The sequence below is a fragment of the Symphalangus syndactylus genome, chromosome 5 (genome assembly GCF_028878055.3).
Source record: "Symphalangus syndactylus isolate Jambi chromosome 5, NHGRI_mSymSyn1-v2.1_pri, whole genome shotgun sequence".
Classification (NCBI taxonomy): domain Eukaryota; kingdom Metazoa; phylum Chordata; class Mammalia; order Primates; family Hylobatidae; genus Symphalangus; species Symphalangus syndactylus.
The window spans coordinates 147,894,101-147,907,282 of record NC_072427.2 but is presented as its reverse complement, the minus strand read 5'-3'; the positions used below and the strand labels follow the sequence as shown (position 1 = coordinate 147,907,282).

General features: G+C 50.5%; 1 protein-coding gene across 2 annotated transcripts; it reads right to left on the bottom strand.

Moving 5' to 3' along the window:
* Positions 1–344: 344 nt before the first annotated feature.
* On the bottom strand, positions 345–11,472 carry C1R (complement C1r). 2 transcript variants are annotated; one of them, XM_055280826.2, is made up of 11 exons: positions 11,272–11,472; positions 10,336–10,564; positions 8,940–9,132; positions 8,472–8,618; positions 8,177–8,373; positions 7,719–7,866; positions 7,490–7,611; positions 5,265–5,343; positions 4,747–4,902; positions 1,944–2,018; positions 345–1,221 (listed from the first exon to the last, which is right to left on the bottom strand). In XM_055280826.2, coding segments are annotated over exons 1-11 (2,118 nt in total). In that variant the 5' UTR covers positions 11,274–11,472; the 3' UTR covers positions 345–451. The 2 variants fall into 2 exon arrangements, with proteins under 2 accessions (XP_055136801.1, XP_055136800.2); XM_055280825.2 differs by lacking the exon at positions 11,272–11,472 and adding an exon at positions 10,657–10,715.
* Between the last annotated feature and the right edge of the window lie 1,710 nt (positions 11,473–13,182).

The following is a 13,182-nucleotide window of genomic DNA, read 5'->3' as shown; positions in this document are numbered from 1 at the left end:
GAGAGTCTGTCTTGAAAAATTAAAAGCTGTTATATTTACAACTATGCATGTGCGAAAATCAGCATTTTCTTTATATTGTACAATCAAAACAAAACACAGATATTTATTGTTATCCATAACCCTAATTGTAAATGTGTGCATAAACTTAATTGTTCTTGTTGCCTTCCTGAGTAAATATTTTAAATATGACCTTCCTTACAAAATATTTTTATTTAAAGTAAATACAACTTTTGACTCATTTTGCACACTGGCATTTCTCATAAAACTTTATTTGGAAAAAGTTATATTCAATGACCCGATGGTACGTCAATGGGACTACAGGAAAGAGAATTTCACACACGATCTTTCTGCATCAGTAATTTTAATAGAGACTCTTAGTGGTTATCAACAACTGGTCAGTTTTTTTTTTTTCCACACTGCTCTCTGGATTCGAACCTAGTGAATTCTGGGCTCAGTCCTCCTCCTCCATCTCTTTCTTGATCCAGTCCACATAGTTGAGCACTTTGGTGTAGAAGCCATAGCCCCTGCTGCACCCGATGCCCCAGGACACGATGCCTGTGGCCACCCAGCGATCAGTGTTCGGGTCCCTTACTGCAAAAACGCCCCCACTATCCCCCTGGCAGGAATCCTGCTTTAGAGATGGGTGCCCAGCACAGAACATGTTTTGAGAGAACACATCCATCCTATTCTTTCCCCGGAGCCAGGTCTCACAGGCCTGTGGATTAGCTACGGGCAGACGGACAAACCTGAGGTCATGGGCAATCTTCTCCTCCATGACCCCAAAGCCACTGACATAGCCCATCAAGCCCAGATCATAGAAGGTCTCATTGTCAGGGAGGCAGATGGGGAGGAGGTTAGGACCCAGGGTGACACTATTTTCCAGCTCCAGCAGGGCGATGTCCCCCTCAAAATTGTGGGACTCATCCTGACGGTAGTCCGGATGGACGCTGACCCTGCGGATGGGGTGATTTCCTAGCTTCATGAGCTCTTCCACATTTGTGTGGCCCAGGAACACATCCAAAGAGGCGTTGCTTTGCGCTTCGTGTTCCTTGGGATACAGGGTGTGGGCAGCCGTGAGGATCCAGCGGTCGCCCAGCAGGGCCCCGCCCCCGCGCCCGTGGATGTTGGTGAACACCTGCCAGGGGAAGTTGCCCATCTTGGCTTTTTGCCCTCCGATGATGCGCTGCCTCTGTTCCACGGGGTACACGGGCTTCCCACACACTGAGGGAGAGACAGGGAAGACAAGGGCAAGTCAGTTACAGGTCCCACACCTCTTCCTTCTGCAGCCAGCCAGATCCCTGTTTGCCCTCTCTTTTTGGCTTCTGTCTCTTTTCTCTTTCTCCTCCCATCCCCACACCTCTGTCATTGGCCTATTGACAGGCTCTTCTTGTTATTTTTTTTTTTTAATTATTATTTTTATTTTTTGAGACTCCTTGCTCTGTTGCCTAGGCTGGAGTGCAGTGGCGCAATTTCAGCTCACTGCAACCTCCACCTCCTGGGTTCAAGCAATTCTTGTGCCTCAGCCACTCAAGTAGCTGGGACTACAGGCGTATGCCACCATGCTTGGCTAATTTTTCTCTTTTTAGTAGAGGCTGGGTTTCGCCATGTTGGCCAGGCTGGTCTCGAACTCCTGACCTCAAGTGATCCGCTTGCCTTGGCCTCCCAAAGTGCTGGGATTACAGGTGTGAGCCACCACGTCTTGCCCCTTGTTCTTGTTTATTTCTTCCTAGGGGGTCTCCCATTGTTTTTATTCCCCGATTTCCCATCTGCTTAGTGAAAATGGCAGCATTTCAGGACTGAATTCAGCACTCTGTCCCTCTCTCCCTTTCTCCTGGGATGTTCCCCTCTTCTCTCCTCTCTCTCCTTTTTCTGGGCCACACTGCTTTTGAGGCCCTGCAGGCTGCTAAAGACCCTGATGATGGCCCCAGAGTGTTTCCACTCACCTGGCAAGCACCGAGGAATCTTCTCTCCCTTCTGTTCATTCTTCCAAATGCCCTGTGCTGTGCAGGTGTACACCCCTGAGGGCAGAGGATGCAAGAATCAAGTTGGGGGGTGATGGGTAAGAAAACTAGGTTGCAGAGGCCAGCAAGTACTGAGTGTGCTTGCTGGGGAGAGGGGCAGGGAGGAACTAACATGGCAAGGGCCAAAGGTCAAAGGCTCAACTCTAGAAGGAAAGAATGTCAAGTGTTCAGAGGCTCTAGACCTATATTTTGTTTTAATGCCAAGTAAAAAAATCAGAATGCTTAACTATTTTTTTTTTTTTTTTTTTTTGGGACGGAGTCTCACTCTGTTGCCTAGGCTGGAGTGCAGTGGCGCGATCTCGGCTCACTGCAAGCTCCGCCTCCCAGGTTCATGCCATTCTCCTGCCTCAGCCTCCCAAGTAGCTGGGACTACAGGTGCCTGCCACCATGCCCGGCTAATTTTTTGTATTTTTAGTAGAGACGGGGTTTCACCGTGTTAGCCAGGATGGTCTCGATCTCCTGACCTCGTGATCCACCCGCCTCGGCCTCCCAAAGTGCTGGGATTATAGGCGTGAGCCGCTGCGCCCGGCCAGAATGCTTTACTATTAATATATGTTTGCTGTGATCCCTGTTTGTGAAAGTAGACATAAAAACCAGAAGGAATATATGAAAATCTTATCAGTGATTGCATCTTGGTCGTGGAATCATAGATGATAATTGTAGCTACATCTTCTGATTGCTGAAAATGTGCCATGCTTGTTGCTAAGCACTTTATCTGCATGATCTCATTTAAACACTACAGTGACACTTGCAGGTGTGTGTTATTATCCTCATTTTGTGGATGAGGAAACTGAGCTTAAATAATTTGCACAGGGTCACATAACTTCTAAGTGCCAGAACCAAGGTGCAAGAAGTTTTCTGACTCCAAAGCCCAGCTCTTAATGAATACCATTTATAATCCAGATTTTTTTCCTTTTTTCTGTGTTTCAAACCTATAATGCATGTGATTTCTAATATTTAAAAAAAGTTAGAAAAATACCCACTAATGAATGAGAGTCATTTAGTAAAACTAAGTGCAAAAATCACAACCAGGTTGAGAGGGGAGAATGGAGAGGGGAGTTTCACTGAGTTAGCTGTAGTGATCATGACGGTGGTGAAGATTGTGGTGTCGGTGTTGGTGGTGATGGTGTTGTTAATGGTGGTATTGTTAATGGTGGTAGTGGTGATGGTGTTATTTGTTGTGATGGTGTTGGTACTGGTGGAAGTGATGGTGTTGGTACTGGTGGTAGTGATGGTGTTGGTAATGGTGATGGTGGTAATGGCGGTGGTGGTGGTGGTGTTGGTGTTGGTAATGATGGTGGTGACAGTGGTGTTGGTAATGGTGTTAGTAATAGTGGTGGTGATAATGGTAGTGATGATGGTGGTGTTCATAATGGTGATAGTGATGATGGTGGTGGTGATAATGGTGTTGGTAATGGTGATGGAGGTGATGGTAGTGTTGGTGTTGGCAATGGTGGTGGTGGTAATAGTGGTGTTGGTAATGGTGGTGGTGATCATGGTAGTGGCGACAGTGGTGTTGGTAATGGTGATAGTGGTGATGGTGGTGATGGTGTTATTGTTGGTGGTGATGATGATAGTGGTCATGGTGGGGATGATGGTGTTGGTGGTGGTGATGGTGATGTTGGTGTTGGTAATGGTGGTGGTGGTGACAGTGGTGTTGGTAATGGTGTTAGTAATGGTGGCGGTGATAATCGTAGTGGTGATGATGGTGTTGGTAATGGTGGTAATGATGATGGTGTTGGTAATGGTGATGGTGATGATGGTGGTGGTGGTGATGGTGTTAGTAATGGTGTTAGTAATGGTGGTGTTGGTAATGGTGTTGGTAATGGTGATAGTGGTGATGGTGGTGTTGGTAATGGTGATAGTGGTGATGGTGGTGATGGTAATGGTGATAGTGGTGATGGTGGTGATGGTAATGGTGATAGTGGTGATGGTGGTGATGGTGGTGATGGAGATTTTAGTGTGGTGGTGACGATGGTGTTGGTGGTGATGATGGTGTTGGTAATGATGATGATGGTGATGGTAATGTTGGTGTTGGTAATCATGATGGTGATAACGATAGTGGTGATAGTGGTGTTGGTAATGGTGTTGGTAATGGTGGTGATAGTGGTGTTGGTAATGGTGGTGGTGATCATGGTAGTGGTGCCAGTGGTGTTGGTAACAGTGTAGTGATGATGGAAGTGGTGTTAGTGTTGGTGGTGATGATGATATTGGTAATGGTGATGGTGGTGATGGTGGTGTTGGTGGTGATGGTGGTGTTGGTGTTAGTAATGGTGGTGGTGATAGTGGTGTTGGTAATGGTAGTGATAATGGTAGTGGTGATGGTGGTGTTGGTAATGGTAACAGTGTTGATTGTGGTGATGGCGGTGATGGTGGTGATTGTGCTGGCACTGATGCTATTGGTAGTGTTGCTGGTGTTGTTACTGGTAGTGGTGGTGATAACAGTGATGGTAGCAGTGGGGGTGTGGTGGAGGCAATGGTGGTAGTGGGGATGATGTGGTGACAGTGAGCTGTTTATGCGATTTGAATCTTTTTTTTGCATCAGCTCAGATGCCTCCTTCTTCAAACCTACTAGGTTCCTGTTAGCACTATAATTTAGGCCCCTGAAGTCAGTGCCCTGGCAGATACCTTAATATGCATTCCCTAGGGATTCTACTGGGAGAAGTCTCAGAGGATACCCCAAGGGGATGGAAGGGAGGAAATTTCCATTTGCATTGGTCCCTACCTTGCTCAGACTCCCTGGTGCCAGCTTTGGTCTGCATCTTGTAATATGGCTCATGGCAGTAGTACTGGATACGGGCCTTGTAGGTGTTCACTCCCATTGCAGTGGTGTAACGGAAGGCACCATTAGGCAGGTTTCGGGGCTGCCCACAGTCCCTGACTTGGAGAGAACACAGGGCAGGGTGAGAGCTGAGAATGACTGTGCTGGAACTTCAGTGGGGGGAGTGTGAGTTGTCTACCCGCAGAGCAGGCTGAGAAGCTTAGAAAAGATAGTCAGTGGGGAGGGCCCTTGCAATGGACAGGAGTTGGGTGGCATGAAATTCAGTTCTGGGTAGAGCCCATCCATCCCGCTGAGATGACGGCTCACTGATTCCTGAGATGGGCAATAGGCATCAAAGGACAAGTCAGGGTGAGGTCCTCTTAGAATGCGGCTTAGTCTGGACCTCTCTTTCTTTCTTGGCCCAGGTGCTCAAGGCTGGAGGTGGGAGGTCCCCAGGGTCATATCCCTGAATTGTGACTTACTCTTGCATCTGGGCATGGCACGATGCCACGTGCCATCATCCTGGCAGACAGCTGTGAAGGAGTGCAACACCTGCTTCCCCTGTTGAGCAGATGACAGAGGTGCTATCAGTGCCAAGAGGCAGTGCAGGTCCCCTTCCTGCCCTTTCCACACAGGAGTGGGAGGCAATACAAAGACATCTCTCAGCTCCCCCGGATGGATGGATGTGGCTTCCCCATGGATAAGGCTCCTTCTTCCTTCTCCCCAGCCCATTACAGACAGGAGCATTGAGCCACACCACAGCAAGTCAGAGCAGGGCTAATTGATAGACCCAATCATCCTCTCTCTAGACTGTGGCCTGTTCCCACTGAGGTCCAATTGAATCCCACAATTTGTAATTTTAAAAAATCACAAGCCACGTTTGAGTGTTTTCTGTATCAAAACAAAAGCCTGTGCTCCAGGGCAGAACGGTGTTTCTGATGCTGGTGTCCCCTGCCTCCAGGCCTGCATCACTTTATCTCTCCTGGGTTGCAGTTTTCCTAAGGACAGAGGCCTTCCCTAAAATACTAGAGCCACCTCGCAGCTTTGAAAGGTGCTGGAGACGTTGATGTATGTGAAGTGCTGTTGCTGTTGAGCAGGGGCAAGACTAGGAAATGGCAGTCTTTGAAATGAAAAGTTACTGGACAAATGAATAAGTTTTACTAAGACCAAAATTCGGCCAGGTGCAGTGGCTCACGCCTGTAATCCCAGCACTTCGGGGGGCCGAGGTGGGCGGATCACTTGAGGCCAGGAGTTCGAGACCAGCCTGGGCAACATGGAGAAACCCTGTCTCTACTAAAAATACAAAAATTAGCCGGGCATGGTGGCACGCGCCTGTAATTCCAGCAACTCGGGTGGCTGAGGCACTTGAATAGCTTGAATCCAGGAGAATCACTTGAACTTGGGAGGCGGAGTTTGCAGTGAGCTGAGACCATGCCACTGCCTGGGTGACAGAGCAAGACTCTCTCTCAAAAACAAAACAAAACAAAACAAAACAAAACGACCAAAAATCATTCCACAGAGTTAGCCCTGGAAAAGGTTGCGAGAGAATGTGTATGAGAACTAGAATGTCTGGGTAAAATGTAGGTAATGTGAGAAACGGTGTGACTTGCTTTAAATTCTATGATGTGAATAAAAATGCAAAAGTAAGGGCAGTGGGTGGTGCAGGCAAGGGAGGGTTGTAATAGGAGCAAAGAGGTTGCTAGTCTCTAGTCTTCTGGACCCAGGACACCCACCCAATCCTCCTGATGGAGCTGGAAGCATCTTGGAGTAAAGAACAATGCATCAGGTGAACTCGACTTGATGCAACATTCAAATGTGAGCTCCACAAAGGCTGTGTGACTATGTGGGTTTCTTTTTACTGAACCTCCCACATCTAGGACAGTGCCTGACAGTAGACACTTAAAGTGTGCATTAAATGAATTAACTGTGACTTAAGGACATATCATAGGTCTCTTCTTTGATTCTGATTAAGTCTTCCATGTGGACCTGTCGAACAACGATGGGATGTCCAGTCTTGGGTCTCTGTCCAGAGAGACAGAGATTTTTAGTTTACCAGCTTTTGTGAGATTGATCAATGGATAAAACCATATTCCCTCCTGAATCTGCAGAGCTGAGGACAGGAAGGTGGACCCAGGGTGAGACCACCAACATGTGTAAAAGAGCCCTGGAGCAAGAGGCAGGAGATTGGGGTCCTAGTCCCTACCGTACAAAATCGCTGTGTGGTGTTGATGAGTCACTGCATCTGCACCCTGCCTTTTCAGTTCCTCAGCTCTCTCGAGTTATTGGACTAGGGCAATAGTTCTTAAACTTCGCTGCACATTAGAATCACCTGGGTAGCTTTAAATAGTCTTGATGCTCAGGCTGTACTCTAGATCAATGGAATCAGAGTCTCTTTTGGGGGCCCTCAACTTCAGTATTTATTTATTTGCTTATTTTTATTTTTCAGAGACAGAGTCTTGCTATATTGCTCAGGCTGGATTGCAGTGACTATTCACATGGGCCTTGAATGAGTGGGCTCAAGCAATCTTCCAGTATTTTTAAACTCTTTAAGTGTGCAGCAAGTTTGAGAGCTGGTGGACCAGGAGACTTTTCCAGCTGAAACGTCTATGACTTCGGGTGGGGTAAGACTAAATTCTCTGTGAACCCACCACTTGAATTCCTCCTGGGATGCTGGGCCAGCTCTCTCCCCTCTGCCCTGGGCTCTTACCTCTATAAGCTGGTAGCCTTGCTTGCAGGTAGCAATGAAGTAGTCACGGAACTGGTACTGAGGCTGCAGGTTCTGGATGATGGTGAACTCGTCTAGGGTCTTGGGCTGGGGGCACTTGATGACTATTGGGGAGACCAGGGGGCATATTTATTTCAGAGCCACTTGTCCTTCCTTCTTCCCACCTTTTCCCCATTGCTGGCCATCGAGGGAGGCCTCCGGGGAGCCTTACTCTCGGTGGTGTAGCGCAGCTTCCAGCCCCGGCTGTCCCCTGACTCATCTGTGAAGAACAGCAGATCCACAGCATTGCTTCTGGTGTCAAGGTCGGGGGGCCTTTGCTTCCCACAGAACTCGCCAATGTTCTTCCCGTTGGCATAGATCTAGTAGGGGAGGAGGGTTTTGATTTTTTTTTCAGCTTGGACATTTTTACACAGGGCCAACTGGGTAGTAGCCTGGTGGCCAGGGTGGTGGTGGTGGTAATGAAATCCTGCCTTATGTGTGTTTTCAGGGGAAGGTGAAAAGGGATCCCCATGACCCAATTCCAGTTGCGTGGGAACTTACCCAGCCCATGGGTGATGTTGGCCTTTCCTGCCCCAGCTGGCCAGGGGATCCAGGAGGAAGTTGGGACAAGAGGAGCCAAGTGCAGACAGAAGGGGATGAAGGGGTCTTTCAGGGGTAGGACGGCTGTACCTGTAGCTGGTCATAGGGGCAGTGTACTTGCTGGTGGTCATCAATATCAAAAGGCTCCAGGAACTTGAGGTGCAGGGTGAGGCCCCGCTCCACCCGGATGCTGTAGTTGCAGCGCAGGTCAGGGGGGTAGGACCGAGGGTACTCCAGGCTGGCGATGTAGCCTGATGCCTCCGTGTACAGCTCGCTGCTGCACTCAGCTGTGAGAGCAGAGCCGCAGGGCATCACAGGGGTGCTCCGGCTGGCCCAGCAAGCCCTGGCTCAACCTCTGCCTCCCTGCTACACCACTCTGGCTCACCCTGGCAGGAATGCCTGTCTTTCTGAAGCTCGTAGCCTGGACGGCAGGAACAGAAGTAGCCTCCAACGTAGTTGTGACACAGGTGCTGGCACTGGGGCTGGGGATCCTCCTCCCCTGATTTGCTCTGGGAAGCACATTCATCAACGTCTGGAAGGCATTCAGGAAGGTGGGTTAAGCTCCTGTTGGGAGACCTGAGTAGTGGCTCTGATCTTAGGGAGGTCACTCACCAGAGGCCTAAAGACAAAGGCATCTTTAGGCCACCTGGACTTCCAGGCCTCTCCAATGCTCTCTGGGGACTGCTCCATGGGGACAGAGCCCAGGTTGACAGGCCTCGTTAGGAAAAGCTCTCATGAGAGGAGAAGCAAGGAAAGCCAGGCTTTCAGCTTCTTTGGATTCAAGATTCCCTTTCTTGGCCCCCATTCAATATGGCTGAGGTCAGAGAAAAGGGATTCCTGGGGAGCTACTCACCCACAGCTTGGTAGTAGGCCAGGAAGCCTTTGTAGAACATGATGGTCCCATTCTCCTCGTTGGAGAAGTCTGTGTGGAAGGTCAGCAGCATCTTGTTCCCTTGGGACATAAATTCCTTCTTTCCCGGGAGGTTGCCCAGTGGAGAACCCAGTTGCCCACAGAACCTCCCCAGGCTTTTCTTATCAGCAGAGATCTGGTGGAAGAAGGACAGGGGGTAGGAAGAAGACCTGCTGCGGAGTGGCGCACGCGGTGGCTCAGTGATGGTCCTCCTTGTCTCGCCCAGAGTGAATCATGCACCACAGTGGCTCCGGCTGGTCACTACCTGCTGGGCTCAGCTGCTGCAAATTTCCCTATGTGACTTTCAACTGTTCCCCGAGTTTCCCACTGACTCACTCTTTGCGTGTTGTCCTGCACGGGGTACCTCACCTGTTCCCTGTTTTCTGCTCTGCTGGCAGGTTTCGGGTCCTTCTCCAACCCCACCACCTCCGATGGCTTGTTCCCCTGGGGTCCTGGTTGTCTGTACCCAGCCTTTACCTGCCCCTCATTCCCAGAGCTTGGACAGCTCCGCTTTATTTTCTGTCTTCAGATTCCACCTCAGCCTAATCAAACCATTCACACCTCGAGTGCCTCCTGATGCCCTCGGGTGAACATGAGCCCTGGAGCCCACCAGTCTCAGCATCAGCAGGCATTGCCTCATCCCTCATCCTTCCTCCTCACAGCCTCCTCAACCTCTCCTTGACTCTGCCACCAAACGCCCTCCCCCAACACTGCACACTCGCCAAGTCTTCTGAGCAGGGAAGACGTGCCATTTTCATGTAATTCACGCATAATCTCCAGGGGTCTCCTGGGAATGGTAGTTATTGGACCTTCGCAGGCTCCGCTTGAGCCCTGAAGCTCATTTTTACTGGCGAGAGAAAGACAGGCCTGGGAAGGTACCCTTGGTTGCCACAGAGGTGAGGGTTCTGAGCACACTGTCCTTGCTGAAGGCTATTCCCATGCTGCCAGAGCCCACATTTCTCTTCCTCACGTCCCTGTGTTCCTGTTGAAGCAGGCAGCCATGCCAATCTTCTCCTTGGACACAGGGAAGCTGAGGCACAGTGGTTTCCCAAAGACTGTCAGCTAGACAGCAGATGGGGAAGGTTTTCCTGACTCAGTGGACGGTGAATTTCCTGAGTGGGTCCTGTCCCCTTCCTTCTCTGTGCTTCTCCCCTCAGTGCTCACCGAGGGCCTTTACACAAGTGAGCGCCCATCCAGGGCATCCCCTGGCTGTCAGAGAGGCCATCGGCCATCAGCTTTTGTGGGGCTGGGCTGTGTCTGGGGGTGTGCGTGCCATACAGATCCCAGATCCCAGAGGGCCCAGTTTTGTCTCCCCTCTGCCTGCCCATCCTGCCCCTACCTTGACATAATCATAGAAGCAGCCTTCAGAAGGCTCCAGGTCAAAGTGCTGGAAGATGAGCTTCACCCTGTATCCCGTGGGGACTGTGATCACAGTGGTTGTTTCAAAGTTGTTGGGGTAAGGCTTGGGGAACAGAGGGGAAGTCACCTCCCCAAATAACTTCTGAGGGATGGGAATGGAGCCTCCTGCCCTGCAGAATAGGGCCGGCACCAGGAGGTACAAGAGCCACCTGCCAAAACAAAAGAGAGTGTCTGGAGCTGGAGGGGTTCAGCACTCTTGCCATGTGGGCAGTGGCCGTGGCAGGGGATGAGATGGCCATACCACTGGGCATTCTCCTCTCTGCCCACCCTGGACCTCACAGACATGTTCTCAGCAGGGGTACGTGGGTGGGAAGGGCGGTCTTTGTAGCTGCTGCATCGGGTCACTCTCTGGGGCAATGTTCAGCCCAGAGGCCACCACACTCCCCTCACACTCCCTTGCCAGCGTCCTCCCCTGCCCGGACCCATCCCTCCCCTCCCCTTCCAGGAATAGGACTGGCTTGGGACCAGTTAATGGAGGGTGAGGGTTTCCACCCGTGGGTCTCTGAAAGGGCTCCCACAGGTTCAGCAAGAACGTCTGGGAGAAACCATCTGTGGAGTGTGGGACACAGGCACAGAGTGTCCCCTCCTGGGCAAGGGGTCCCCTCCTCTCCCTGCTCCCTGCCGTGAGCCCAGAGGGAAGAAAGGACCATGGCATGAGCTTCTGTGTATTAAGGTCTCCTCTGATCCCTAGGAGGAGGGATGGGGCGTGTGTTGTGTGTGTCCACGCGTGTGCACAGTGGGATTGATGAGGTGTGTGAAGACAGAAGAGTGTTCCTGTCTCCCTGAATTGCCTCCCATGCCCTGGCTTCTCCTCGGGCTTCTCCCTCCCACCTGGGTGCCCATCACTCTTACTCACATTTCTCAAGGCCTGTGTTGAATCCTGGGCTCTCCCGACAGCGTCTTCATGCACTGTGTGCAGAGGGAGGCCGCGTCATGCACAGCAGGGAGGGGAGGGTTTTCTGTGGAGTGGAGGGGGGACCATTCCCGGAGCAATGTTGGAGGGAATGAACTATTTGCATAAACAAAAGATCTGAGTTTCCACTTTAGTTTAGTTTTGGTTTTGAAATCCCTGTTGGTGGTGCCACCTGCTGGTCTATGAGGGAAAGGGCTAAGGAGACTGGAGTCTGACTTTATAGGGCCAGGGGAGCCTTCGGTTGGAGGCCCTCTAGATGCCTCAGTCTCTAAATCTGATCAGCTTCTCCTTTCTTCCAAGACTTCCCTGAGGGCTGCTGCTGTGTTTACAAGGTTCCTACCAAAGCAGTGGGAGACCACAGGTTGCGGTGAATTCTCTTTTCTGGGCTGTCCTTTCCCATTGACCCTGTTCTTCCTGCCCTCATTCAGCCCACAGCCCTGGTCCAAGAATAGCCCGGGTTTCCATGCCCAGGACGTAATGATAGGAACACTGGGGCAGAGGAGGGCGCGTGGGAGTGGGCAGAAGAGAGAGGAGCTTGGTTGCCTTGGGGCCCTGGCCTGCTTTAGCCATGAATGACACTTGGACATAGAATAGGGATGGCCATGTCAGGGCAACCTGAAATCAGCTCTGGGTTTGAGACCCTCTGGGGCAGCTGCGGAGGGGGTAAAATGTCCCCATCTCCTCAGCATCTGCTCAACACAACTGCCAGGGCTGAAGCTAAGGGTGTGGGTGTGGAGCAAGAGGGACTTGGTTTTTCTGAGATGAAGCCAGGCCCCTGCGAGGGAGGAGGGACCCTCGTCTCTCCTGTCCATCAGACCATAGTGTCCTGCTTTAAAAATTTTGCTCTTGGCCATGTGTGGTGGCTCATGCCTGTGATCCTGGCACTTTGCAAGGCCAGAGTAGGAAGATCTCTTGAGCCCAGGAGTTCGAAACCAGCCTGGGCAACATAGTGAGAAGTTGTCTCTAAAAATTAAAATAAGTAAAAAACAATTTCACTGTTTTTGGAAGCCTTTCTTCATCAACTCTCCGTGGCACCAAATATCTGATGGCACTTCATCCCATAGAGGGGCTTGGGCTACAGAGCAGGCCTCTGCGTTCTTAAGCCTTTGTAGGCTGTTCTGCTTGTTTCTCTTATTAGATGAATCCCTCTAACCTCCACCCTTCTGCCCCCACTCCCCGTCATCCATTTATGGTCTACCTGTTTAACGTGCAAGGCACTTTCCCAGGCAATAGATTGCAAGAATTCACAGAGCTGATGCAGTTCCCCATCAGGCAGTGACCACATCATCAGTAGTTAGACAGCAGGCACACAGAAGGTGCAAGATCCACCAATGCTTGGAGGGTTTCTCCAGCAGGCCTGTGTGTCAGAGCTGAGGACTGAACCTAATGGAGGGCTAGTCTGTGATGGGATCAGGATATGATCCATAGCCTTGTTAGATCAGGAAAGACAAAAGATAGGGGAGAAGGAAAAGCACCAGATCAGAGGATGAGAAGGAAGGGGAATCTCGTCTAGCAAACGGCACATTAATATCCTAGCAGCAGTGTGTGTGTGTGTGTGTGTGCGCGCGCATCCACTGTATGTTCATAATGGAGGCAGAGGGAACAGGTAAGGAGGTAAGTCTTAGCTGAAGCTCTTCCATCCATCCTAGGGATTCTCAGTTCTGCGTTGGCATTGTGCAGCATGCTTGGAGAGCGGCAAACCTGGACGTCATTAGCTCAGTCCCAGCCCTGTCTCCACTCTGCCCAACCATTCAAAATAACCTTTACTCACACATTTTTGTTAATGTCCTTGACTTGTACGAAGAAGGAGAAAAAATGCATATGAATGTTGCTGCATTCGTTTTAAAACAAGTA